Here is a 27,650-nt window from a genome sequence, read left to right on the forward strand (position 1 = left end):
GGCTCAGAGGTGAACTCTGTTAATTAGACCTTTGCACCCAAACACCAATTCCTCCTTGATACATCAGGGACAGGCACGAAAAACGGCCAGAGCTCGGATCTCTCGGGCTGTCTCACTCTTCCCCCTCCCCTGCCCGATCACATAATTAGAAATGTAACACAGCAGAACAGCGCCTATTGCGCCGTAAGTCTCTGTCGCTTTTTCTTAACTGCAAATGGCGTGTGGGGACATTAATTTTTAGGTGACTGTGATTGCGAATGGGGCCGAGGGGGACTGGAGGAGGAGAGGCAGGAGCTTCTGCCATTACCTCCAGGAGAGGGAGAAGAGAGAGAAGCACTGACCACGTTGACAGTAATGTGGGGGAGATGGGCATCATTAAATAGCACGAAGAAAGGCAGATTAATTAGGCACGGCAGGAGTTTTTCCTCATGCTGAAATCACAGCGTCTCAGATGAGAGGTGATATACTTTAATACGGGCTCAGGTTTAAACAAAGACAGCCCCATTTACCCTTACAGTGCCTGCGGCTGCGATAAAGGGGGGAGGGGGTCTTACCATGCCGCAGGCAGCAAGGGGCTAGGGGCACTCCTCTGGGCACTGGGATTGGGGGACTTTTGAAACTTTCCTTGGTGTTGCGCCTGCACCAGCAGAGGTCATCGACTGTTGACACATGAAAAAACCAAGGGTTAAGGAGATTCTCTGCTTGGGCAGGCGCTACAGTCAAGGGAAGTGCAAAAACAGGTGGCCACAATTGACTACAAGCTATACTAACTATAATAAACAGCCATGTTATTTAATACATGATAGCTTAGGCTTGTAGAAATCACCTAATATGTGGCAAGGGTGCTAAGGTTGACATAGATGTCAAGCTCCTGGCAAGGCCACATGACAGACACTAGTGCCGATAAGCATTTGGCTGATGCACCCTGAAAGGCGAGGAGCTCCTTATTCATGCCAGACGGTTACCAACACCCAGAATAGCAACTGGCCTCGGGTCAGTGAGCTCCCAGCTCACACCAACCCTCCCCATGGGTGCGGCAGCTCCATCACACCCACCAACTAATGACTATGAGTTGGGGTTCAGATAACCATACAAAATGACTAGACTCGCTGTCAGCATATACCAGCAAGACGAGTCTTCAGAGCATGTAAAGTGCTTCAAGTAATGCTCACTGAGCAGAATGTCACCCAAATGCCTTAAACCATATTATTTTATCAGGTAAAGATTATAAACGATCTTATCACAATCCAATTTTGAAGACATTTTTGTCAGGTGTTTATTATTAGCTAATTTTGACAGGCATGAGAATTTATTAAAATCAACTAACAAGGCCATTATTTTCATCAAATATTACTGCATGTAATCAGACTCTAGAAGACGATGTACTGTTAAAATACAATTTATTTAAATATTACTACGTATAATTGACTGAATATTGCAACTTTATATTGATATAATGTTATCAAATAATATTAATAATTGTTATTATTTTGATAAACATTACAGAGTAGCCTGCTAGGAAAAGAACAGCTCTCCATATATTAACTGCACTCTGTACTGATGATATAAAGTATCACACTATTTAATGGATGACAATTACGTTTTTATAAGTCATATGTCAACAGATAAACAACCATAATACATCACTTTTCTTGTTGCAAGGAGAAAATATACATACCATTCAATCGTGTTTGCCTGTTAGCTCGAACTCGTAAAAATGTCTGCATGTGGGGGAAAAAAAAAACAAAGAAAAATCTGTCAGTCATTGAAGTTTATTTCTCATTTCTATAAAAGGACTTTAATGATGCGCGTATCACTAGATTGCGCTGGATTCTGCAGCAGATCCCTGACGTCTGAATGTAAACAAAACCTACTTCTCTCTTGCCATTGCTCTGGAACTCCTCTTCCATTGCAAACGCCACAACCCTCCAAACTCATTTGGTTTACAAAAGCATGAAGCCCGGATAACTCTCCTTCAAAACGCCGATATTAGACTCAATAATCAATTTACGAAGGATGAGTAAGGATTGAAAATGTTAGGCTCACTACAGCAGTTCGTTTCAGCGCGCCATCGCCGCCATATTGCTACCGGTCATGTGACTCTCACGTCAGAGTCAAAAGGTTCAACTGATGCAGTTCCGTCTTTCGCCACTGGGGCGCAGCAGTATGTAAACGACGCATATGATCTGTGCCGCTTGATTCAGTTTTGTTTAAGACCGAGGTTCTCAACTCTGGCCCTTGAGGTCCACTTTCCTGCAGAGTTTAGCTCCAGCCCTAATCAAACTCACCTGATCAAGCTAATCAAGCTCTTTCAGCATTACTAGAAAGTTACTGGCAGGTCAGTTTGATCAAGGATGGAGCTAAACTCTGCAGGAAAGTGGACCTCGAGGGCCAGAGTCAAGAACCCCTGGTTTAAGAGGTCTCAACAAACTCTTCTGGCTTACAAATTATGCTTCGTTCAATCATTTTTTTTTTTTTTTTGGTACAATGAACTGTTCATGATAAAAAAAAATATATATATATATATTTTAATAAAGACATGCACGTGAGATTAATTATTTGAGTCACATTTTCGTTTATGAGCATTGCATTTCTAAATGTAAGAAATTAAGACTTGTGTAACTGTTTAGACTATTCCTTCTGATATTTTGTTACAAAAAAGCAAAAGAAATACAGTATCAGATTTTATTCAGTATTCACCCCACAAATATATTTTTAACCGTTACCCCACAAATATGCTGAAAAATGTTATTTTCATTAAAAAAAAAACATTTATGTAATTTTATGTGACTGTCACATTGAACAGAAATACAGGAAAGATACACACACATCAAAATAATTCAAGTTTAAATATATATACAGGTTCAAACTGCTCTAACAGTTGGCTCATGTATAATGTCTACAGGCAGAGAGCCCTTCAGAAAACTCTTGAGCCACTGCTGTTAAAAGTCAATCTATTTTATGATGAAACACTATATTAATGGCGCAATGTGTCCACACCAGACAGATTGCGTTACAAAAAAAAGATGATCATGAATTTTAGGAAAAAGGCATTAGCATGAGGTGATTTGAGCAGCTTCATTAATGAGAAGTTCTATAAAAATCCTCTTGAAATTGTGCCATTATGTATTTAAGGCCTCTTGACAATCATTGTATATCAGTCAGTATTACTTTTAGCTTTGTGACGTTAGAGGCAAATTCTAAAGACTTATCAGGACCATGCAGGAGAGCCTTCTTACAGCTAATGTGCAAAGATCAGTCCTGATATTGTTTTAATTGAGAAATTCTCCCACTTCTATAGGGTTGAGGGGCAGATAGAGATGCCAGACAAAATGTCCCACAAACCCACAGCTCCAGGGGCAAGCAGGAAGAAAACAAACATGTCAAGGACACTGGAGCACAGAGATGATATCCGGGGCTCGGGGGCAGCATAGATTAGCCCAGGGTTAAACTGTGGATGATTACATATCAGAGCAGAACACACATTACAGCCTGAGTAAACCTGGGGCTGGAGATTAGCAGAACAGATTTCAGCCTGTATTAATACGTCCGGCAGTCAGATCCAGTCTGGGATAAGATGGAGGATATTGTGGAGGAGAAAAGCTGGATACACATATACGTAATTTCATTATGTTGTTTTAAAACATTTTGGGTAAAATCTTTTCATTTTCAAGGACATTTAGTTGAATTTATAAATGTAAATTGATGTAACTTAATTTGTGTCAAAATTACTATATTTAATTTACTATATTTAACTATGTTTTTTTTTACAACTTTAATGTAGTAACAATACCTGCAGTAAGTGGTGGTTACCAAGCTACATTTGTGTAATGTTTATTTTGAAGTCATTACTTTCTGTTGACAGAAATCCAGTTTCATTACATCTCAGGTAAAGCACCAACTTTGACAATGTGCACGGATTTCACTTCAATTTGAAACTCCCACATATTGAGACACTCGCAACAAGCTAAAACCCAGTGAAATGAAGGGCTGCATCAGAGTGGAGAGTTTCGGTCTGTGTGTGGAGTTGTGCTCAGAGTGTCAGAACTGCACAGTCTGTCACTCTGCACCTGTGACAGACACTCTCTGTCTGAGGTTTCCCATCTCACCTGGTATCTGTCAGAATGGTGAGCTTCATCAGAGGAGAGTGGGGACACAACTGGAGACTCGCCCTCACGTTTGATGTGCACTGACAACAGGAGAGACTAGCGAGAGAGAGAGAGAAACAAAAAATGAGAGAAAGAGGTGAGCAGCCATCCACTAGACAAACGTGTCATCCACAAAACTGATGATGCAGCCAGTTTAAAAAAACACAAGAACTCAAAAATCGGTGTGTTGAAACAATATTACTGATGTGAACAATTGTTGACAGATAACCATTAACTGCCATTTCAGCTTTAAACTATGTGTGTTGACAGGACATCAGTGTTTAGAGTAATGGAGGCTTCGACAGAGGAACACACAGAAAGCAGGACACCAGACAGCATGACAGGACACTTTGATCGCCTATAAACATACCGCTGTGTGCCTGAAGATGTAACAGGCCTGTCCTTCTGAAAGCCTAATTGACTTAATTTCTCAAATGACTTAGGAACGGGGGAAGGGGAAATACTGCTTACTTTCCCGAGAGTCTTGATCTCCGTCTTGCTTTTATGAGGTGGCTATAAAATATTTGTTTTTACAATCTGCTCTGATTAATCAGAGTGAGAGGAGGGGTTGCTGCTTTAGCGGCTGACAACTGTAATCTAATATTAATATGTGAAAAATGGCAGCCTCTCTCTACAGGGACAGTAAATTAGACATTATGCATGGCTCCTTATGCTTTTGAATCGCAAGTTCAGGAAACAATTTATTTGTGATCTCAAAACCTTTGGAGCTCAGGGAATACGGTGTGTGCCAGAGAGTGAGTATGAGCACTAAGTGTTTACACTGGTCTACTGTATCTAGTGTGTGATGTTTTACTGTTTCATTGTCCAATGAGAATTGATAATACACCCAAAATAACACATAAACAGCAAGTTTAGTACCAGGTAATCTGACTTGAATGTTATAATGTAAAAATGAATAAAATAATGTAATATAATTATAAAGGTTATACGCTACTGTTTAAAGGTTTAGGATCAGTAAGATTATTTAATGTTTAAAAAAGGTCTCTTATGCTCAACAAGTTTGCATTTAATTGATGAAAAAATACAGCAAAAACAGTAATGTTGTGGAATATTATTAAAATGGTAAATACCTGTTTTCTTTTTAATAACTAATTCTATTTTATTCCTGTGATGACAAAGCTGAATTTTCAGCAGCCATTCCAGTCTTCAGTGCCATATGATCCTTATTAATTATCCTAATATTTTCCTAAAAATCATAATAATTTCTTATTATTATCAATATTGAAAACAGTTTGTGAAAACCATGATACATTTTTTTTCAAGATTATTTGATGGATAGAAAGTTAATTTCTGTGACATTACAAATAATTTCTGTGACATTACAAATGCATTTACAGTCACTTTTGATAAATTTAATGCATTCTTGCTGAATAAAAATAATACTTTCTTTTAAAAAAATCTTACTGACCCCTAACTTTTGAACGATAGTGTATAATTCATTATCTTTGCTAAAAGATTTATGTTTAATAAATCTGATTACCGTGCAACATGAACCTCAACAGATTTTGCATTGAAAATTACCTTTATATTTACATTTAATCATTTAGTCATTTAATCATTGTATAAGTTGCACACTGAGGTGTAGCACAAGCAGTAGCAGTGCTGCAGATGTTAGCATGTTAACTGTGCCGCCTACCACTGTTGGCCTTTGCACTGTTGGATTAGGAGCCGCAAAGACTGGCATGGAGTCGCTATGGCAATGGCGGCTTGAGAGAGGGGTAAAGACGGGCCAACTCGGCCCGGGGTTAATCTCCTTTAGAACTAGCGAGCTGGGCCTGATCTGCTGCTCACCGTCTTTTAAAGGAGAATCATGGACCCCCTCCATGCACCATCCCAGCTAGCCTCTTCATTTTCCACACACTCCTACGGAATACTAAGTGTGCGCTATAGAATGCTCAGTCACGCCTCACACGGCCTGTTCTCTAACCTGCTCCTGTGTCTTCTGGCTCTCATGCTCTTTCCATACTCTCAGTTTCTCTCCAACTGCGGGTCAGAACCAAAGGGTTTGCCCTCTGCATGAGGGACAATCATATGAGGATGGTTTATTATTATCACCATTCTTGTTCATTTCTTCACCAGGAAATATGCATTTATTTAGAGATAAAGTAAAAATATATATCTCAAGCATCAGGAGAATGTCTTTAGTGAATGTGAGGTTGGTATTTCTGGCATTTGCAAAGGTTCATGGCATCATAAAATCCATAAACTGAAAGATAAATGCTTGATGTGTCACAATACTCTCCACTGACAATGTCACATCAGCCTGTAATTTGTTCTTCCTTCAAAATCATGGCTTAACGGGATAAGTTCATCCAAAAATGACAATTCTGTCATCATCTTTCTTTCTTTTATGGATATTTTAAATAATGTTTCAACTGTTTTTGTCCATTCAATGAAATTTACAAAATATTTTCTTTTGGTGTGGAACAAAATAAGGGTGAGCAAATGATGACAGAGTTATCATTTTGGCTGAACTATACCTTTAATATCCATGCTTGGAATTAAACACAGTTGTTTGTAGCACATCAAAACTCTATAGTGAATCATGTGGTGACTGCACTACATAATTCCATCAATGTGGTTGCAGATTTAATTGAGATTTAAGTACACTTGGCCTCTTCCTCCTTTTAAGGCAATGACACTGAAAAACACGGGTATCATTTTCCATGTCCAGGTCTTTTGAATAAGCAGTCAGGAAACACTGAAAGCTCTAAATAAATTACTGCAGGAAATAAAGCCAGATGTTTGCGACCACTCTCTCTTATAGTGACACAAGACACTTTTTACATCTTAGTCTATGAAATAGAGCACTAATTGCCATTAATTGTGGCTGAACCTATCAGTGAACATAATGATGGTGGACATCTTACCTTCGGTGTGCCTGGAGCTGCACTGATGTCTTTGTGTAATGGGTTCTTGCTGTAGGGGGAAAAAAGACACTGTGAGAGATGGCTGTAACCAGTAAAATTCTTCAGATAGCTATAACCAATGCCATGTAATCAAAATTGAGGAAACCAAATGTAAAATTTAGGAATTTGCCATAAAAAACCCATATATTGACCACTCTTCTGATTATCGAGGTTGATGTCTCGATGTCTAGCTGGTTATGGTCCTGCGTGTATTCGATGAGACTGAAACAGACTCAAAATGGCCATTCAAAAGGACAAGTTCACAGCTGACGTGCACTGATGTTAATTTCGATGGAATGTGATGTGCAAGAGCAACTTGTTGCCATGATGGCTGATCTATTTTGATCATGTGTCACAGCACTTGCTAAAAACCCATCACCTTTTGACTGAACAGAAACTGCAATCTGTCATTTCGGAGATGCAACTTCGGTCCCCTAAGGAGCTCGACTACACACGTCTCCTCCATCAACACTCACTTTAGCTCAGTCATATTGAGCGCTCCCTTGCTGGCCTCACTTAGGACCCGAGCGGGCCTTCGAGAGGACAGCCAAGACAAAAGAGAACAAAGCCACACAAATCACACTTTTAATCATCTGGAGATGGAAAATGGGACGCTACTCAATCCAGGCAGCCCTGGGTCATGCTGTATTTGAAACAATTACTGTCCAAAAGTACGGCTGCTAAGCAGATTTGGGTTATAACACATCTCCTCATGTCAAAAAAAAAAAAACAACAACACTAAGATACACTTCTAAATGCCCCCTCTGCACTCATTGGACACCCGAGTATCTCAAAATGCTCTTTTCCCAGTGGTGGGACAAGCAGGCAAGGCCAATGACAGAAAAACACTCTTTACTTGTTTAAAGATGCCACACAGGAACTGAACTATAGGACCCGACGGACATTATGTAATGCTATGTGTACAGAGAGCAAGTTAATTTAGGACTAGTGTGCAGACAATAATGCATAATATTATGCATAATAATGCATAATAATTACATTTTTAATGGAAGCATGTAAGCATTGTGCATGTGATCTTTAGGCAAGATACTGTTTAATCAAACGAGGCAAAAACTCAGTGAGACTTGCATTAATATCTCCCTTATATACAGTATGTATATAGATTCATACAGCATGAACTCTAAACCTTCAGCAATCAAACAGTTTTCATCTTTTTGAAATTCTCAGTTTAAAACGATTCACCATGTGCGACTGACTTCAAAATCCCACAAACTCCACACTCCGGACAAGCCAAGCTTTCCCTTTCCCCTCTCGCAGCCAAATTCAGCTAGACTGAGAAGAGGGCTGAGAGAACGAGAGTGAGGGAGCTGGTGAAAATTGAATAAATGCCAGTCGACAGTTGGGGGGTTTTAAGCTGGAGATAAAGATTGCTTTTCGTGTCGTTTGCCACCCGGATCTCCCTCGCTCCGCTGGAGGCAAATTGATTACGTGGAGAGGCTGGGAAAGGGTGGGGGAATATGTAGATTGCTGTGGCCCTCAGAGTAGGCAGACGGGTAAAGGGCATGATGGATTTCCATTTTCATACATGAAGAGCAGAGGACGAGTCAGGGGAGGGGGCATGGCAATGCGGCCACAGGGGAGGGAGAGAGAGGAGAGTGCGTCGGCGGGTTCCAATCTCACACACACTCACCCACTTCCACTCAGACATCTGCCTAATGCTACATCTTAAATAGTTTTCCCCATTTTACATGCACTCAAGTCTCATTTGGTGCAGAATGAAACGCTATCATTAAAGGGAGATTTACTACAAATTGCCACAAATTCGCCATGTCACTTCCAATGATCTGTGTGTGCTAGCGTGTGTTGAGCAGAGCCCCACCTGGGAGGAAGTATACAGGGAAGGAAGACGGGAGCCCAGAGTTCCACACTGATAACGTTAGAATCGATGAAGCAATGCGGTGACTGCTCTGTGTACTTCAGGAATGCTTAAATCTAGTTCAATATTGTGGATGCAAATGTTGATGTAGATTAACTGAAATGGGATCATTTTAATTTTACTGTAGATTTACAGGAAAGATATCAGTAACTGTTGCAATACTACTAAACCATGACAAAATTCCATGTTCTTACCAGATGATAAAGTGTTTTTATACATTTTTTTGATCACTTGTTTTTATTTATTTATTTTGGGTAGCCGCACCCACAGTGAAATCTAATTGGTCCAAAATGATGCTCAATATAGACATCAATTAATGGGATAATTCACCCAAAAATGAAAATTCTGTGCAGAATGGAAAGAGAAAATAAGTCTCGTTATTATGGCTAATGCTAATTATGAAATGGCTAATTATGAAATCAGTGAAGTAGTATTCCCATTTTACTCACTTAAAGGCATCTAAATCTCTATTCAATTGCAAACAGCCTTATTTCTCTTTCAGTTCATCTCTCCCTTTCTCTATATCCTAAATCAGTATTAGGCGATTGGACTGCCTATATAGCCTGGGAAAATAACTCTCAGCTACAAGCAGGGGTTAAAAGGAGTGCAGGAAAGGCTAAATCATGGGCCTGTAATGCCAAGCAGCATCCAACCCTGACAGGCCTGGAGCAATGATGCAATTTCCTTATATAACCACCACTATCAATCAGGCAGGGGCAACAGAGGCCCAGAGCCATGTCAGTGTCCACAGCTACTGCCCACAGGGGAGGGCGGCCCACTGCCCTTTATTAATTATTAAAACATAACTCCTCACCGCCGTGTGATGGATAACACTCATGCTGGAAAGACATCCTGCTGAGAATTAATATCTCCCTCTCTCTTTCTCCCTGTGTCCCTGTTCGAAGCCCAGCAGCATAATCTATTAAAACAAAAAGGGGGATATGCAGCACAATGCGCAGCTTGAGGTCTATGACATGTCTGTGACCTATTCAAACGACATTGTTTCTTGTTATGGCTAATGTTCCTTCAAGCTCACAGGATGAAACTTCCTGCCTGGTTTGGGCGGACGCTGTATGAGAACACAGCTATTTAACCGGGTCAAGTTGATGTACCAGTCTGAAAGCCTCAGGCAGTGGATGAATGACGGATACTGTGCTGGATCTCTGTGATCATCCCACCATGCTTAACCTGGCCACATGAAAGGCCTAAGTGCATGTGGGCTGATGGATGATAGGGAGGAAAAGCACCTGTTCTGCTGTTGGTCTTTGTTATCACTGGAGCATTACACCAGTAGCAGGTGTCTTCACTGCTGATTTTTAGACCAAACACTTATGTGAGGGAGAGCAGCCAATGTGCTTCATTTGTTTGGGAAACGTTGACAAGAACTGATGGAGCTGTCAGAAGACGGCAGGTATAGATGTGTGAGTCTACCTGATGTGCATGTGGGTGAGCCTCTCCATCTCCTGTTCCATGTGCTCCTGAAGTTCCCCTGGACGCAGCAGCACCTGACAGATGGGGCAGATGGGAGCCTGACTGTCATAGAGTGACACCTTCTTCTTACCTGAGAGAAAAACAGAAAGATAGAACAAGAGAAGATGAGGTATATTTATTATTATGAAAGAGTTTGGGAAATTTGTAGACATGACTTAACATTCAAGTTTCCATTGTTGGTCAGAGCCAGTGTTTTTATTGTTAACTAAAACTATTAAAAAGGGACAAGATCCCCAAAACATAATTTAAAAGAAGATTACATTTTTGGGGAGATCCTGTAAGAACACCCTAGAACACAGAAGTGTTGTCCCAGTTTTTATACAGTAAATTTGGAGATGAGCATGGGTCAGATGAGTGCTCAAAGTCTTTTCTTCTCTCTGGACTGTGTGGATTAAGTGGCTCAGATTTCTGCCGAAGGAGAATCCGTCATCCTCGGCCTCCTGTCTCCTGTTCCCTCATTAAACTAGATCCACAGCTCCACACAGACAGTTACGCCACTGAGCTTGTGACACTTCAGCTGTATCTCGCACACACACTTCATATACATTTATCAACTCACCAATGGACAACATTTCATCAGACACTGTAATATAAAGTACAATTATTCTCAGTTAAGGGGAAATGCACAGTGAATTAAACAATAAGGTGACACAACAGTTACAAATACATGAACACTGATGATTTTGCAATCCTCTCGAGGCTTTTTATAGTATATCCACCTAAACACAAACATCATTTTATCATAAACAAGTAGGTATGCGTACGTGCGTTCACATCTGAACACATGGTCGTGTTTATTTTTATAAAAGTCCATCCGTGTGGGTGGGTGAGTGTGTCATCCCAGGTGAAAAAGACATAGTATTAAATGTATTAAAAATATACTTGAAATTCAAGTAGTATGTTTATAATACATTTGTATTCCCAACATGCTTATTTGAAGTGCAATAAAAATATATTGAATTGCATTTTAATATATTTCTAAAAAGTATACTAGAAGTACTTTTGTATTAAATATATGCTTAGTTATACTTCTAAGAAATATGCTAAACAGAAGCATACTTTTAATGTATTTATAAAAAGTATACTAGAAATACTTTGAAAAAGCACAATTTAAATATATTTCTTTTTCACCTGGGATGGCTGCCTCTGAGTAACTAACACATCTTTTGCATGTGAATGATCTAATGTGCAGCTCCGTAAATGAGCGAAAAAACACTTCCTGTTTCACTCTTATATCCCTCAATCTCTCAGATCTGGAGCTAGCCAATCAAAGCGACTATTTTTAGCCCTTTGGGACAATAGATACTCCCTCAAACAGGATATCCTGGATGAACTCACTGTTACAGACAGACTACAGCTGTAAGTCATATGGTGAGTCTGCTTACCTAACTCAAATCGCAAATACATACACAAACAGGAAGTGAGGAAATCACACCTTTGGAAATTCTCTGAGATGAGCACATACTAAACCATTTACTACTAAGATTTGTACACTTTCTTCAAATGACATAAATGGTTCTAAAAAAAACTATAGTTAGTGATCATGTCCTAATATTTTACACTGTCAGTTCTCTGATAACATTTTATTTAATGTGTTTAACAGACATAAAGATGTAAAAACACCTTCCATTTCACACAGCGAATCCAATTATCAAAGTGTGTAAGTGTGTAACAAACGTCTGGTGTTTTGCAGTTTGGTCTTAATGTCTGGGAGGCAGCTATTGATCTGTTGCAGTAGGGGTTAGTGAGCATCTTTTCTCGAGATGATGAGGTAACTTGAGGGCAGGTTGCAAACAGATGTACAAACACACACATACACACACGCAGTGGGGCTGTAATCCTGGTTCTTCTCTCTACATAAAGCCCTGGGCTCAGTATGAACCCGTCCTTGGCTTCAGAGGGCACTGTTGTGTTTGTCTTGACATGATGTGTGCGCAGTTTGAGAGGGTGATGATCGCTAACAGTCCAGTCTATGCACACACACACTCACGCAGACAAACACGCGCGCAAACACATGTAAACGCTCACACACGTGCACATACATGCGGCATAGTCCCTCCGGGGTCGCATATCTTCTGCTCACATATTGGCCTGTCAGAACTATTTCCTGCAAAAGCACAGATTCATCAGTGAGGAGCTAGCAGTGTTGGGTCAGTGTTAGCATCCCCAAAACTCCCCCTCCCACCCCATACATCTCTCCACCTCCTCCCTCTTCTCTCCTCTCCCCAGTCATGTGTGCCTACGCATACCCATCCCCTATTCACCAGCACCACTACTTAACGGCCCCACACTCTGGACACTTTAAGTGACTTTGAAAAATAGGTAATCGATTACAATTCTGTGTGTCTCTGTTTCTCTCACCACCCTTTTCTCGCTCGTCCCTCTCTCCCCTCCCTCCAAGTCTGTCCAGCAACATCCTGCACTTCTATTTCTCATTTTCTGGCCCTTTATTTGTTTTCCGTGCTCTCCCCTGTCTTATCTCCTCTCACCTATTTCTCTTTCTTTCTTTCATGATATATGTGTATAGGACTATATTACATATTATTATTACTTTTATTATACATATTATGTTCTACTAATAATATAAATAACAATATACTACATAAATAGATAATGAAATAAAAGAGAAATTTATCCATTTTAAAATATTATATTAAAAATGTAAAATATTTTCCAAATAGCTCTGAAAATGATTATATATTTTTTTATTTTTGTGTGTTTGTGATTGAGTATATATATATATATATCCTCAACATCTCCCCACATCTCCCTTTCTCTCTCTTCCCTCCTCTCTTCAGCAGCGGTCAGCTTTATTGCCCTGACAAGATAATTTGAGTCATGCCAAAGCAATCACAGTCTGCAAGAGTAAACAAAGAGAGGTCCAGACCCATTCTAAAGCCGATAAATCTTCAGTCTCTCTTACGTGGCCATTTGCAACATGAAGTCACATAACCTGACATAAGAGGTTGTGTAGGAATGACATAGTCTGTTCACACATTGAGTCATTATCATACAGCTCTGTTTATTCTATAAGTTTGCACATTGTTAATAGGTATAACCTAAAATGTACTATGCAAATTGTAAATACTAAGTAAAATGTAAATTGTGACGCTATCAATGCATGTACTGTATTTTCTTGTGTACTTCAATTAATTTCTTTCCTTTTTTATCTGTTAACATGTCAGATGGTTTACTGACAGAGTGTTACTCTCACTCTGTTATGTGTGCATGATGGGATCTGTTACCAGAGCGTGTGATTGTGTGTATGTGCGCCCCTCTGTCCGTGTGTGAAGAGAAAATGAGTGTGTGTGCCTCTTGAAACTGGCTCTTTAATTCATCCGTACACAATCAATGGGCTCAGTAATGGAGTCATGATGGTTTGGTCAAGCGCTGGTCGGGACCTAAACCACCTCCCTGTCACTTGTCTCCCTGAAAACACACACGCACTCTCACTCACAAACAGAGAGCTGGTCATTTGGCAGCTTTGGAGAGGATTCACACAAAAGAACACACACTAAATCATCTGTCTGTCAGCACAGACTGATGAACACCTATATAGTGAAAATGTGTGTTTGTGAGTGGACATGGGTTTGCAAATACCTAAGGCTGTGTCAAAGCTTCGCATATATCTATGTGTGTGTTAGTGTGCAGGCCTAATGTTTTTCCTATAGACCGCCCCACTATGTGTGCGTGCAGTGTGGTGTGGTGTAGGTGTCCACATCGTCCCCAGAGAGGATTGACTAATAGAGACAGCCAGTGATTAATCATGTCTTCCCTGGGAGGGCTGGAGGGACACAAACACAGGTCTCCAGCCCTGGACAAACCCTCACAAACTCGTTATTTGTTATACTTTTGTACATTTCCAATAATTTGTACATTATTTGCTGTACTTTGTATATTTCTATATATTATAACATTTTTTATAAAATTATAAAAGTAAAATGATTATTAAATTATTATATACAGTCTATATGTCTATATCGATCTGTCCTTCTATATATCTGTATCTATCTATCTATCTATCTATCTATCTATAAAATCCAAATACTTTGGTAAAATAATTTTTAATCATTTAAAAATATTACTCATTTTCTTAGTAAATATTTTATATATATATATAGTAATGGTAGAAAATATACACATTTTATTCATTCAGTGCCCCAATAGTAATCTCTCTTTACTAAAATAAAAAGCACCATGCACCAGACCACATGTGGTCTCTAAAGTGTCCCATTCTTCTTGTCCATTTCTTATTCTTTCCTCCATCTCTCTGTTCCCCCCTTTCTCTCTCTAAGGGAGTGAATGATGGCTAGCAGAAGACAGAGAGATAAATCCTGAGGCATGGAGGGGGTTTGGCGCATGCTGCTCGTCAGCGCGTTAAAGATGATTAATGTGGGATGCCCCCCTGCGCTGGACCCCTGCGTGGAGAAAGGTGGGGACTCCGTTTAATCTGAAGGGCCGGCGAGACCAGCATGCAGAGAGGGGCAATAACAAGGAAATAGGACTGACAGAACTTTTTAGTGCTTAGATTTCTCACCTAAATGCCATGCAGAGAGAGAGATGTCTGTGACAGCTCTGACTGAGTGCTGGCCTGATCTTCTCTAATTTACCAAGATGGATGGTTCTCTCTCGCTATCTCTCTCTCTCTGCCTTCAAAAATCCCCTCTTTTCTCCCTCTCTTAGCCATAACACACCTTTATCACAGTACATACACTCACCCAGACCTCTATTTATTCTGATAGCACAGCTAATGAGGGCCAGAGCCAGCGGCCTCTCTCGGCGTTAGACGTTCCCTAATTATTAAAAGCACTTTCATCAAAGGTAACCTCTCGCTAACCCCACTGATGGCACAATTACACACTGGACGGCTGAGTTAGTGCATGCTAATATCTTAATAGTGTCAAACTTTGCTGCCTTGGAGAAGGCAGATTCGAGCTAACTTGGCCACTAGCTGTGTGGTGATGTAGCGTTCCCCTCTAGCTGCCTCTGACACTCCTCGTATGTTGTTTTACAAGCCGTTGGGTAAAAAAAAAAAGACAGAAAAAGAGCTCCACAGAAGCCGCCACAAATGCGAGCTCCCCTGGTAGCTGGCAGCCTGCCACTGGCAGCTCCGGCTGGGGCTGTTAGCTGTCTGTCTCTCCTCTCATTTAGCCTCACACAGCATAACTCAAACAGCATGCGCCTATTTATTTAACTGCATCCAAATGCAGAAAAAAAACCCTCCATGCTTACATATCTGTGTCCATAAAACCCGGCGCGGCAGATACTGTAAAACGTTTAGATAGAAAATTGACATATAACATACGTAGGCATCTTTTAAAGATTTATAATGGTAGTAACACCACACACATCACTGTTTGTGCAAGTCCCACCTTGACCTTTTAAACATTACTCTCATAATTGCAGCAAATTCACTCGTTCGGTAGGTTTAATAGTCTTTGTCTGGTTTGCTAGGAGTCGGGAGTAAGTTTTTGAGTGTAGGTGTGTGTGCCACGTGTGTGAGTGTGCGCTTGGTGAACAAAACAGAGAGCATTTAAGGAACTGGCGAGAGAACAAAGCTGCCACTAATGGGCACAGGCAGAGAGCATGTGCGTTATGAAATCTCTCTTTGCTTACAGTGTGCCCATGCTGAGCTGAAGACAGAGATGGTAAAGCACTTTCCTCTGCACAACCTGCCAGGCTCACCTGAGAATGCCTAAATTCACTAGTGTACCAGTCGCCTCTTGTAAAGCCGATCAGTTAAGGTGACCATACGGGCCATTTTTACGGGACGCACCCTTGCCAGAATTTCTATATTGCCTAAAATATCCAGGTTTTGTGTGTATTGTAAATAACAATGTTTTATACTTTAAATAACTTTGTAGGTAGTAAAACAACGCAAACCGGACAAAAATGCGTTTTAAGTTTAGAAACATTCTGAGTCTACCCCCTCCCTTGCCTCACAGTGCTTTGGTCCAAATGCCTGCTTTCCTCTTTTACATCACCTACACACACACACACAAGTCCGGTGAGAGAGAACAAAGTCAATAGTTGTGGAACTGTCAAGGCTATTTTATTTACTTAAACATCAGATGAAGTAATTATTTTCTCTTTAATACAGATGATCCCAATGTATTTTTCAAAGAGTCCACCATGTTAGTGTAACAACATTCGTAGTCACGGGAAGTAGGAGGCGGGAACCGGCGAACATTCAAATACTTAAATCAAATAAACAAAGCACAGGCAGAGAGCATGTGCGTTATGAAATCTCTCTTTGCTTACAGTGTGCCCATGCTGAGCTGAAGACAGAGATGGTAAAGCACTTTCCTCTGCACAACCTGCCAGGCTCACCTGAGAATGCCTAAATTCACTAGTGTACCAGTCGCCTCTTGTAAAGCCGATCAGTTAAGGTGACCATACGGGCCATTTTTACGGGACGCACCCTTGCCAGAATTTCTATATTGCCTAAAATATCCAGGTTTTGGCTGTTAGCACTGTGTAGATCGATCGTTGTATGACATTATTTCACGAGAGCTATAGAGAGCAGAGACGACGGCTCCTTATGCTTTCAAATCGCTCTCGCAGTACTTTGGTGTCATACAATGATCGGTGTGCAGCTTCAAGTCGAACGAACGAACAAACACTGGCGCGCATTTGCATTGCTTTGATCGTTCTCACCTTCTCACGCGCACCTCAGTTGCCGAGTCCGTGGTTTTCCCGCGGAACTGGGCTACACTGTTGCCACGGGTTAATAACGTGCACCCCAATAACGTGATATGAATGCGAATTTTACCGGAGGAACCCCGCCGAAAAACATGTATTTTAACCCCAGGAACGCGATTTTTAACCCCCTCGAAATGTGACTGGGCTAGTTTTGGTCTAGTTTTGAGTAGCAATTGGGTGGGTTTTGTTGCGAAAACCCAGCAATCCTGCTTCACCTACACACACACACACATACACACACACAAGTCCGGTGAGCGAGAACAAAGTCAATAGTTGTGGAACTCGCCTGTCAAATATGTTTGTGCATATCTGCAAACATAGACCAGAGGAATAGGAAATTTAAAAATCGTTTTGGAAAATGTTGATATTAGAATAGAACTACATATTGTTTAGGTAGCAACATTTGTTTTGAAACGACACTATAGTTAGGGTGACCATACGGGCCATTTTTATGGGACGCACCCTTGCCAGGATTTCTATGTTGCCTAAAATATCCAGGTTTTGGCTGTTAGCACTGTGCAGATCGATCGTTGTATGACATTATTTCACGAGAGCTATAGAGAGCAGAGCAGACGGCTCCTTATGCTTTCAAATTGCTCTCGCGGTACTTTGGTGTCATACAATGATCGGTGCGCAGCTTCAAGTCGAACGAACAAACATGTGCGTGTATTTGCATCGCTTTGATCGTTCTCACTTTCTCATGCGCGACGTGCCACGATTGGTCGATTATGTACAATACCTCATCGGATGAAGTGATCAATTTCTATTTAATACAGATGATGCCAATGTATTTTTCGATGAATCCACTATGTTAGCAATAATAACGTTACTGCTTGACGGATGGTAATGTCTACAACGGACACGACCGCTGTCGCGGCGCGACCACAACAGCTTGAAGCCCTGCTGCACTAATAGTAGTACTTGTCCTTACAAGTACAATTTAAGCTGTATTATTTGTGTCCCCTTCAAAAATTGCTCTTGAGAAATTTTGTTTATTGTCCCCCCCCCAATTGTTAGAGGAAATTTACGCCCCTGCCCACAGGTGCACCATCCGCACTGAATGGGAATGAAAGTAAATGAATGTTTACTTTTTAAGTTATTCTTCTTTGATCTAGAGGATCAAATTATTTTTTTTGACCGCCCTGTTTGACCAACAAAACACCTTAGACCAGCTAGGATGGTTCAGCTAGCAATGGTTTTAACCAGCCTTACTAAAGTAAAAAGCACAGTCTTAGCTAGTCTAAGCTGTTTTGTTGGTCAAACAGGGTGGTCAAAACCAAAAATATGGTCTAAAGTACAATTTTCTCTTGTTGTTATTCTTTGATCTAGACGAATGAATGCATATTTTTTAGTTTCAACAGCAATGGTGTTGACCAATCACCAGCTAAGCAAGTTTAACAGGTGACCAGCTAAGCATTTGATTGGTCAAAACCATTCCTGATAACTATAATATGCTACATTTTGAGCACTTTTATACTGGTTTTGCTGGTCACCCAGCATTGTACCTGCAGCAGTGTCCAGCTTGTGCCAGTAATGGACCAGTATTTTCAGAACCAGTTTTTAAACTGGTCTACAGATTTTTTCAGCAGGCCAATAAAATCTGAAGACAAAAAGACCACAAAAAAATACAAAATGTAAGACCACAAAGGGATGGGCATAAGTTTAGATTTTTACTACTGATCACTGGATTTAGGGCTTTCACTGATTAAACAAATTGCTCACTTTGACCATGACCATCACAAGGTCCCCACCACCACCCAAAAATCTATCCTCTCTTTATCTGCCCTGATGAATTCCTTTTTCTTCATTTCATACCAGCACGGCGTTAAACAGGTTTTCCCAGTATGCATCAAGTGTTTACGCCTGCCTCATTCTCTCTCCTCTTGCCCTTAAGCATGCCAACATCAGTAAACAGTGAAATCTCTCAGCCTCTTACCGAATGTAACCACATTACGCTGTCTGATAACGTCGTCAAATAATGCCCGATAAGAGGAATTTGATTTGATTCAGGGCCTTTTTTTCCTTCCCTTTCAAGGCTTCTCTTTTCTTCTCCTTGCCTTCAGGCCACACACACACACATCTCTTTATACTCTGCATCTTCGAAAATGACACTGCCTTGTATGCGCAATCAAATAAATCCAGCAAGCCTGTCAGCCTTCATTTTTTTGCCTCCCCTCCTCCCTAAATCAGAACAAGGTGAGCCACTACAAGTCATCTCCATAATGGGAAATATGTGCTTTATACTCAAAAGGAGGGGAATTAGATTGATAATGGGACCAGCCCAGACTTTCTGCGTGTGTGTGTGTGTGTGTGTGTGTGTGTGTGTGTGTGTGTGTGGGTTCAGCTAGCAATGGTTTTAACCAGCCTTACTAAAGTAAAAAGCACAGTCTTAGCTAGTCTAAGCTGTTTTGTTGGTCAAACAGGGTGGTCAAAACCAAAAATATGGTCTAAAGTACAATTTTCTCTTGTTGTTATTCTTTGATCTAGACGAATGAATGCATATTTTTTAGTTTCAACAGCAATGGTGTTGACCAATCACCAGCTAAGCAAGTTTAACAGGTGACCAGCTAAGCATTTGATTGGTCAAAACCATTCCTGATAACTATAATATGCTACATTTTGAGCACTTTTATACTGGTTTTGCTGGTCACCCAGCATTGTACCTGCAGCAGTGTCCAGCTTGTGCCAGTAATGGACCAGTATTTTCAGAACCAGTTTTTAAACTGGTCTACAGATTTTTTCAGCAGGCCAATAAAATCTGAAGACAAAAAGACCACAAAAAAATACAAAATGTAAGACCACAAAGGGATGGGCATAAGTTTAGATTTTTACTACTGATCACTGGATTTAGGGCTTTCACTGATTAAACAAATTGCTCACTTTGACCATGACCATCACAAGGTCCCCACCACCACCCAAAAATCTATCCTCTCTTTATCTGCCCTGATGAATTCCTTTTTCTTCATTTCATACCAGCACGGCGTTAAACAGGTTTTCCCAGTATGCATCAAGTGTTTACGCCTGCCTCATTCTCTCTCCTCTTGCCCTTAAGCATGCCAACATCAGTAAACAGTGAAATCTCTCAGCCTCTTACCGAATGTAACCACATTACGCTGTCTGATAACGTCGTCAAATAATGCCCGATAAGAGGAATTTGATTTGATTCAGGGCCTTTTTTTCCTTCCCTTTCAAGGCTTCTCTTTTCTTCTCCTTGCCTTCAGGCCACACACACACACATCTCTTTATACTCTGCATCTTCGAAAATGACACTGCCTTGTATGCGCAATCAAATAAATCCAGCAAGCCTGTCAGCCTTCATTTTTTTGCCTCCCCTCCTCCCTAAATCAGAACAAGGTGAGCCACTACAAGTCATCTCCATAATGGGAAATATGTGCTTTATACTCAAAAGGAGGGGAATTAGATTGATAATGGGACCAGCCCAGACTTTCTGCGTGTGTGTGTGTGTGTGTGTGTGTGTGTGTGTGTGTGTGTGTGTGCGCGCGCTTTTTTACTTTAGTGTAAAATATGTGCTTTATACGCAAGGGCAATTAGACTGATAATGGGACCAGCCCAGACTATCTGTGTGTGTGTCTGCTTTTTTACTTTATTGTAAGTGAGCAGAGGAAACCCTAAGCAGGCTGGACAGTTCCTAGGCTGATTACTCAGGGTTAGGTGAAAAAAAGAAGGGAGAGGATGAGAGAAGAAGGGAATGAGGCATCGCGCCTCATTCGAGAGGACGTCTGATGAAATGGAACGAGGTCATCCTCAGTTTGGGACCTGATGAGCGTCGGTGTTGGCATCTGTGCTAACCGCGCACAGGAGGCCGATCACTGCTGACAGTGATGCATTGTGCTGTTAAACAGCAGCTCCTCATGCTACCGATCACACACACACACACACATACATACTCAGGGTGTCACATTTAAAAAGGCAAATGCAATCAGCACCTGAGAGAGGAGTGGGACGAGGGGAGTGGTTTGGTGTCGGTATCACTCTGTCATTCTCTCTCAGTGTGGGGGAGTGTTTGGCTAAAGACGATGTCGGTTTGATGTGTATAATCAGCATATGTGTGGGGCGTGCAGAGATGCGCTGGCAGTCTTGTGGAAACGTGAGCCAGTTATTAGGGCCAGATTCATAACTATGCTCATCAGAGGGGAGGAGACTTCATTATCTGAACACACAAACAACTTTGAGGAGTTTTTAAAGGGCATAATAGGAAATTGTTTTGTTAGACTGTGTATGCCAGGGTTGTGCTTGTATCACAGTTTCCACAAAAATATTAAGCAGAACAACTGTTTTCAACATTATTAATAATAATAAGAAATTATTCTTGAGCATCGTATTAGAATGTTAGCGTTAGCTAATGTTAGCTGTGCGTATTAGCATATTAGAATGATTTCTGAAGGTTCATGTGACACTGAAGACCGGAGTAATGGCTGCAGAAAATTCAGCTTTTGTGATCACAGGAATAAATTACATTTTAAAATATATAAAAATAGATACAGCCTTAGCAAGCACTTCTTTCAAAAACTCTTTATACTCTGCATCTTCGAAAATGACACTGCCTTGTATGCGCAATCAAATAAATCCAGCAAGCCTGTCAGCCTTCATTTTTTTGCCTCCCCTCCTCCCTAAATCAGAACAAGGTGAGCCGCTACAAGTCATCTCCATAATGGGAAATATGTGCTTTATACGCAAGGGCAATTAGACTGATAATGGGACCAGCCCAGACTATCTGTGTGTGTGTCTGCTTTTTTACTTTATTGTAAGTGAGCAGAGGAAACCCTAAGCAGGCTGGACAGTTCCTAGGCTGATTACTCAGGGTTAGGTGAAAAAAAGAAGGGAGAGGATGAGAGAAGAAGGGAATGAGGCATCGCGCCTCATTCGAGAGGACGTCTGATGAAATGGAACGAGGTCATCCTCAGTTTGGGACCTGATGAGCGTCGGTGTTGGCATCTGTGCTAACCGCGCACAGGAGGCCGATCACTGCTGACAGTGATGCATTGTGCTGTTAAACAGCAGCTCCTCATGCTACCGATCACACACACACACACACATACATACTCAGGGTGTCACATTTAAAAAGGCAAATGCAATCAGCACCTGAGAGAGGAGTGGGACGAGGGGAGTGGTTTGGTGTCGGTATCACTCTGTCATTCTCTCTCAGTGTGGGGGAGTGTTTGGCTAAAGACGATGTCGGTTTGATGTGTATAATCAGCATATGTGTGGGGCGTGCAGAGATGCGCTGGCAGTCTTGTGGAAACGTGAGCCAGTTATTAGGGCCAGATTCATAACTATGCTCATCAGAGGGGAGGAGACTTCATTATCTGAACACACAAACAACTTTGAGGAGTTTTTAAAGGGCATAATAGGAAATTGTTTTGTTAGACTGTGTATGCCAGGGTTGTGCTTGTATCACAGTTTCCACAAAAATATTAAGCAGAACAACTGTTTTCAACATTATTAATAATAATAAGAAATTATTCTTGAGCATCGTATTAGAATGTTAGCGTTAGCTAATGTTAGCTGTGCGTATTAGCATATTAGAATGATTTCTGAAGGTTCATGTGACACTGAAGACCGGAGTAATGGCTGCAGAAAATTCAGCTTTTGTGATCACAGGAATAAATTACATTTTAAAATATATAAAAATAGATACAGCCTTAGCAAGCACTTCTTTCAAAAAACATTTATAAAATCTTAGTGTAGTGTACATTCAAAATTTGTCTTGACAAACTTCCTTACATTTAAATTTAAATGTTTTATGCCTCAGTTCAAATTCAGGAATTTAATTTGAATGTGCATTCTCAATTAATTTCTGAATGCTGCACATCCCTGGTGTATTTGTGGGTAAGATGGTGTGCACACATTTAAGAATGACTGTGGCTTGCTTTGGAGAGCGTGTGGGTTTACTTTGAGGGAATAGTGTTGAGAAGGCATCTTATTGAGGTAAGTGTGTGTGCGTTTGGTTTGAGTGTATGGTGTTCAGGATAAGACTTGTGTCGGTGGGTGTGAGCGCTCACAGTAGTGACAGCTGTTTATTCAATCAATCACCTTGTGGATGGCACAGCAGAGTGAAACGGCTGGAGATTGAGTTTTGCCTCACAGGGGAAAATGGAGCAAATTAATAGACCATTACCCAGGCGCTGACCCAGGAAATGAGGGTGACACTGCAGGGTTAGATATGCCAGCTTGCCTGCCTCTCTTTCTTTCCCTCTCTTTCTGTCTCTCCACAGTCCTTATAAAAGGTGAGAAGCCTTAGTCCCAGCACCCCCTGCTCCTCCCAAGGGGTAAGGACCATTACAACTCTGGCTTTGTGACCGAGAGGAGGCAGGGAAGGGCACATCTCTGCTTAAATATGGATGGATTTGTGCAGCTCTATGAAATCATGTGTTTGTCTGAACAGGTGGGCTATGTTTGCTGAGTGGGCATTGTTGAGTCCCTGAGGACGTCATCCCTGCTGAGCCTTGCACACGTGGGCGAAAGTTTTTCACTGGGGGGGGTCATTCATCAACGACCGAAACGCCTAGCGTCCAATTATATTTGCAGTGAGAGTACTAACACACATAATGTGCTACTCGTATCCCATAGCTGAATGAGGGCGACCCAGGCACCTGCCCAAAATGTTTTGGTCAAAAGGTCAAGGGTCATTTCAGCAGTCATTATGTGCTCAGCATACTCAGATAGCACATGCACGTCTCCAAGACGTCTTTCAAAGAGTACTTTATCTGGAAAACTTTTAAGATATACATGCATTGTAAATCATTAAAGTCTTAAAGACATTTTATAAATGTCTATTTAAGATCTGACAGGAAAACTTATATATTCCTTACATATACTACTGATTAGCAAACACTCTAAAAATCTTCCGGCTGAAAACACACCCATAAAATAAACATCTTCACAATGTATCTGTGCTATTATCTCACACAAACACAATTAATGCTAAAGCTAATGCTAATACTGTTATAAAAATATAATTTAAAATACATGGTTAAGAAAATGCTACTATAAAACTCACACATTGTGCATTGTGTAGCGAATCAGCTCATGGGGAAATATGAATAATTAATCATAACTAGTTATAATTAATTATAAATATTTAGATCCGCTGTAGATATTTAGCTGACCTCTCAGGGTCAACTGTCTGTCAATTCTAAGAACGTTAATTTCCTGGTTAAGGGAAATAACTTTCTTACTGTACAATTCTACAAAGAGCTTGTAGCATAAATCTGCATGATTAAGTGACTCCAGTTATGAGCAAACAATGAACAACGTCAAGTGTGATACAAGTAAGACTTTATTAACTACATAAACACTTAAACTAGTCTAACATACTACATAAACACTTAAACTGGTCTAACATACACATACACACACACACACACACACACATACAGTTGGTATAGGAAAGGGTTAAAGCTTAAGCAGTAAAGAGGAAATAAGGAATGAAGTTATGGAACCATTTGCATATTCAGCAGATCTACAGCCTGAAGGGAACATCAAATTCTTAGTTCAAACACACGTTGCCATGGTAACCAGGGCCCTGTTCACAGACAACTTGGCACCCAGTATGTTTATTGGGTGAGGGGTCTGTTAACGTTTGTTAATCTAATGAATAATTGATTTGTTAAATCAAATGAAAAATGGTGTGTCTGATTGGTCCAGACGCTACAATTGTATGCTAAAGCTTATACTTGTGGTACTAAAAAATGGCACCAAGTGCATTGAATGCTAAAGCTGATGCTAGTGTTGCTATAAAACAATGTCAATGTGCATTGGAAGTCTGTACGTTGTGTGGTCTGAACAAATGTAAATACATTAACAAAACTTCAAAAAAGTGATTTTAATAAGTTTAGTTTTGTATAAAAAAGTAACAAAGACTAAAGTAGCAAAGATCATATCTAAGGTTTTTAAAAAAGAGGTTGGCATATATTGCCAACATATATTGCGCGCTGAGTGCTCAGGCTTGTAACTGATGCCATGTGCTGCCTAGTTTATGCCTGTCCATTAGTGGGCTTGTACACACACACAAGCACTGTTTCCTAAATAATGCCTAACCATAATTGATAGCACAAAGCCACCAATAACCTCTACAGGTTTCTTTTCATCAGTACACTGCCGTCGGTGTGCCCCTCTCACGTTCTCTCTTTCTTCCTGCTCTCATATGCTTGTGAGGGGGAATTAATTACTTGAGCCAAATTACTGTTTATACTCGGATGTTTTAACTAATTACCACTAATGGTGACAGAACAGCAGCCAGTGGAGTTAATTGAATTTAGACGGCAGGGCTGCAGGTCCATCTGAATAGAGCCTCTCTGGAACTGTCATAACCAACCGCCCCCCACTTCTGCCTGCGTTAACACCCCTGCCTGTCATCACTTACACACACACGCGCACACACACACACACACACACACACACACACACACACACACACACACACACACACACACAATGTCTAATGCATAAACACAGACTCACATGCACACAAATCGACTGCCCACTACACGTCAACTGCCTTTCATTCCTGCATAACCTCATATTATGGGTGAATATAGATGTCTAATTAGCATCTGAAGCCGACATGTGTACTAACGTCAATTGTCAAATCATTTTTATGTCTACAATGAAAGCCAAAATGCACAAAGCATCAAAATAGCCAATCAGATGCTATGCATTTACATAAAGTTCTTTGTCACTCATGTCACCTCAAATAGGCAACTTTCATCAAAGTTGCAATGTAACAGAAGTAACGACAGATAATTTCTTCCATATTGTGATGAAAACTTGAGTAAAATGGATTATTGAAAAATGTAGTGTGGGCACTTGGTTCTGTCCATCGTTTGATGATTAGATGAAATATTGTAAGAAAACTGCGGGGTTTAAACACACTAAATAATTTGAGAAGTTTGCATTCATCACTATAGAGAAGTCTGTTGTTTCGCTGGAAGATCGAGTTTTGATTAAACAATGAGTAAAAATTAAAAGCTAAAAAAAAATGCTATCACACTAAATCAAAGAGATGCATTTAGAAAATAGATAGGATGAATTTCCGTTTCATGCCAACTTAAAGGGGTCATATGATGCGATTTAAATTTTTCCTTTCTCTTTGGAGTGTTACATGCTCTTGGTGCATAAAGAAGATCTGTAAAGTTGCAAAGACTAAAGTCTCAAATCCAAAGAGATATTCTTTATAAAAGTTAAGAGTCAATCACGCCTACCTAAAACGGCTCGCTCTAACACGCCCCCACATATCTACGTCACGATGTGGGAAGATTTGCATAACGCTGCCCAAATGTTCACGCAAAGAAAGAAGTCGTAACTTTTATTCTCGCTGTAGTATTGTTAATAATAAGATATGTTTCTTGAGCATCAAATCAGAAGATTGACACTGAAGGCTGAAGTAATAAACCTCAGCTTTGCCATCACAGGAATAAATTACATTTTAGAAATATATTCAAATAGAATATATAGAACATTTAATTAAAATTGTACAAATATTTCTCATTGTTACTGTTTACTGTATTTTCTGATCAAACAAATAAAGCCTTGGTGAGCAGAGAGAAAACATTTTTATAAAAAACGTACCATCCCTTTTGAACGGTAGTATTTTTGTATTTTGATATAAATAAAACAGTAAAATCAGTCATTTTACAACAAGTAAATTTAGGCATCACAGCATTATTATGTACAGTATGAAAAATTTATATTCATTTAACTGTTATTAAATAATTTTTTAAATAATTTTTGTATTAAATTGATTATTTTATTTTATTTTTTAAGATTTAAGTGAGCAATAGGGGAAATGATCATGCACAATTAAATATCCAATATTGGCCAATATAAAAAAAATAAATAAAAAAAAAACAGAAAACCCCAGAGTGTACAGAGTTGAGCACATACCCAGTTATACAATATCACACCTTCACACAAAAATACACACTCACACATATCCCAGCATTTTTCCCCGTTTTTGTGTGTGTACTAATCTGTCAGAGGCAGTACGGCTCATAAATATGGCACCGGGGTCACGGCAGTGGAGCAGAAGGCTAATAGGAGTGCAGCTAGTTAGACGTCTCTCAGTACAAATGGGCTGTGATTTATCCTCAGCACAGCAGCACAACTGCACACAGCCTGATCCCTATCACTCTATCCTGTCACTTCTCTGTCAGTCTGTTACTCACTCTCTCACTCCCTCACCCTTCCTTAGATAAAGTGGGGCCCAAAAAGTATTTAAGTAAAAGTATTGTAAAGTTTTATTTTAAGTATTTACTTCAAGCCATACTTAAAGGGACAGTTCCACCAAAAATGAAAATGTTCTAATTCTCATGTTGTTCCAAAGCTGTATGACTTACTTTCTTCTGTGAAACACAAACATTTTTCAATTAAAAGTTTATTTCTTTAAAACAAAAGCCATTTGGAAAAACACTTTGTTACATAATGCAAAAACCTTCATACATTTTAAGTGTAGCTCAAGTA

General features: G+C 40.2%; 1 protein-coding gene across 7 annotated transcripts in view; it reads right to left on the bottom strand.

Annotated features, from left to right (window-relative positions):
- LOC107700999 (E3 ubiquitin-protein ligase RNF220-like) overlaps positions 1-27,650 on the bottom strand; it is a 129,210-nt gene that overhangs the window by 22,849 nt on the left and 78,711 nt on the right. For 4 of the 7 annotated variants that reach the window (XM_016502889.1, XM_016502887.1, XM_016502892.1 and 1 more), the window contains exons 3-6: positions 10,407-10,536; positions 7,040-7,088; positions 4,110-4,205; positions 1,679-1,721 (exon numbers count right to left, since the gene is read on the bottom strand). In XM_016502889.1, the coding sequence (XP_016358375.1) occupies positions 1,679-1,721; positions 4,110-4,205; positions 7,040-7,088; positions 10,407-10,536 (318 nt within the window). Of the gene's footprint in view, positions 1-554; positions 660-1,678; positions 1,722-4,109; positions 4,206-7,039; positions 7,089-10,406; positions 10,537-27,650 lie in introns of all 7 variants that reach the window. The other 3 variants (XM_016502886.1, XM_016502885.1, XM_016502888.1) reach the window with 1 other exon arrangement.

Source organism: Sinocyclocheilus anshuiensis, unplaced genomic scaffold, assembly GCF_001515605.1.
Source record: "Sinocyclocheilus anshuiensis isolate Anshui unplaced genomic scaffold, SAMN03320099.WGS_v1.1 scaffold1143, whole genome shotgun sequence".
NCBI classification, from domain to species: domain Eukaryota; kingdom Metazoa; phylum Chordata; class Actinopteri; order Cypriniformes; family Cyprinidae; genus Sinocyclocheilus; species Sinocyclocheilus anshuiensis.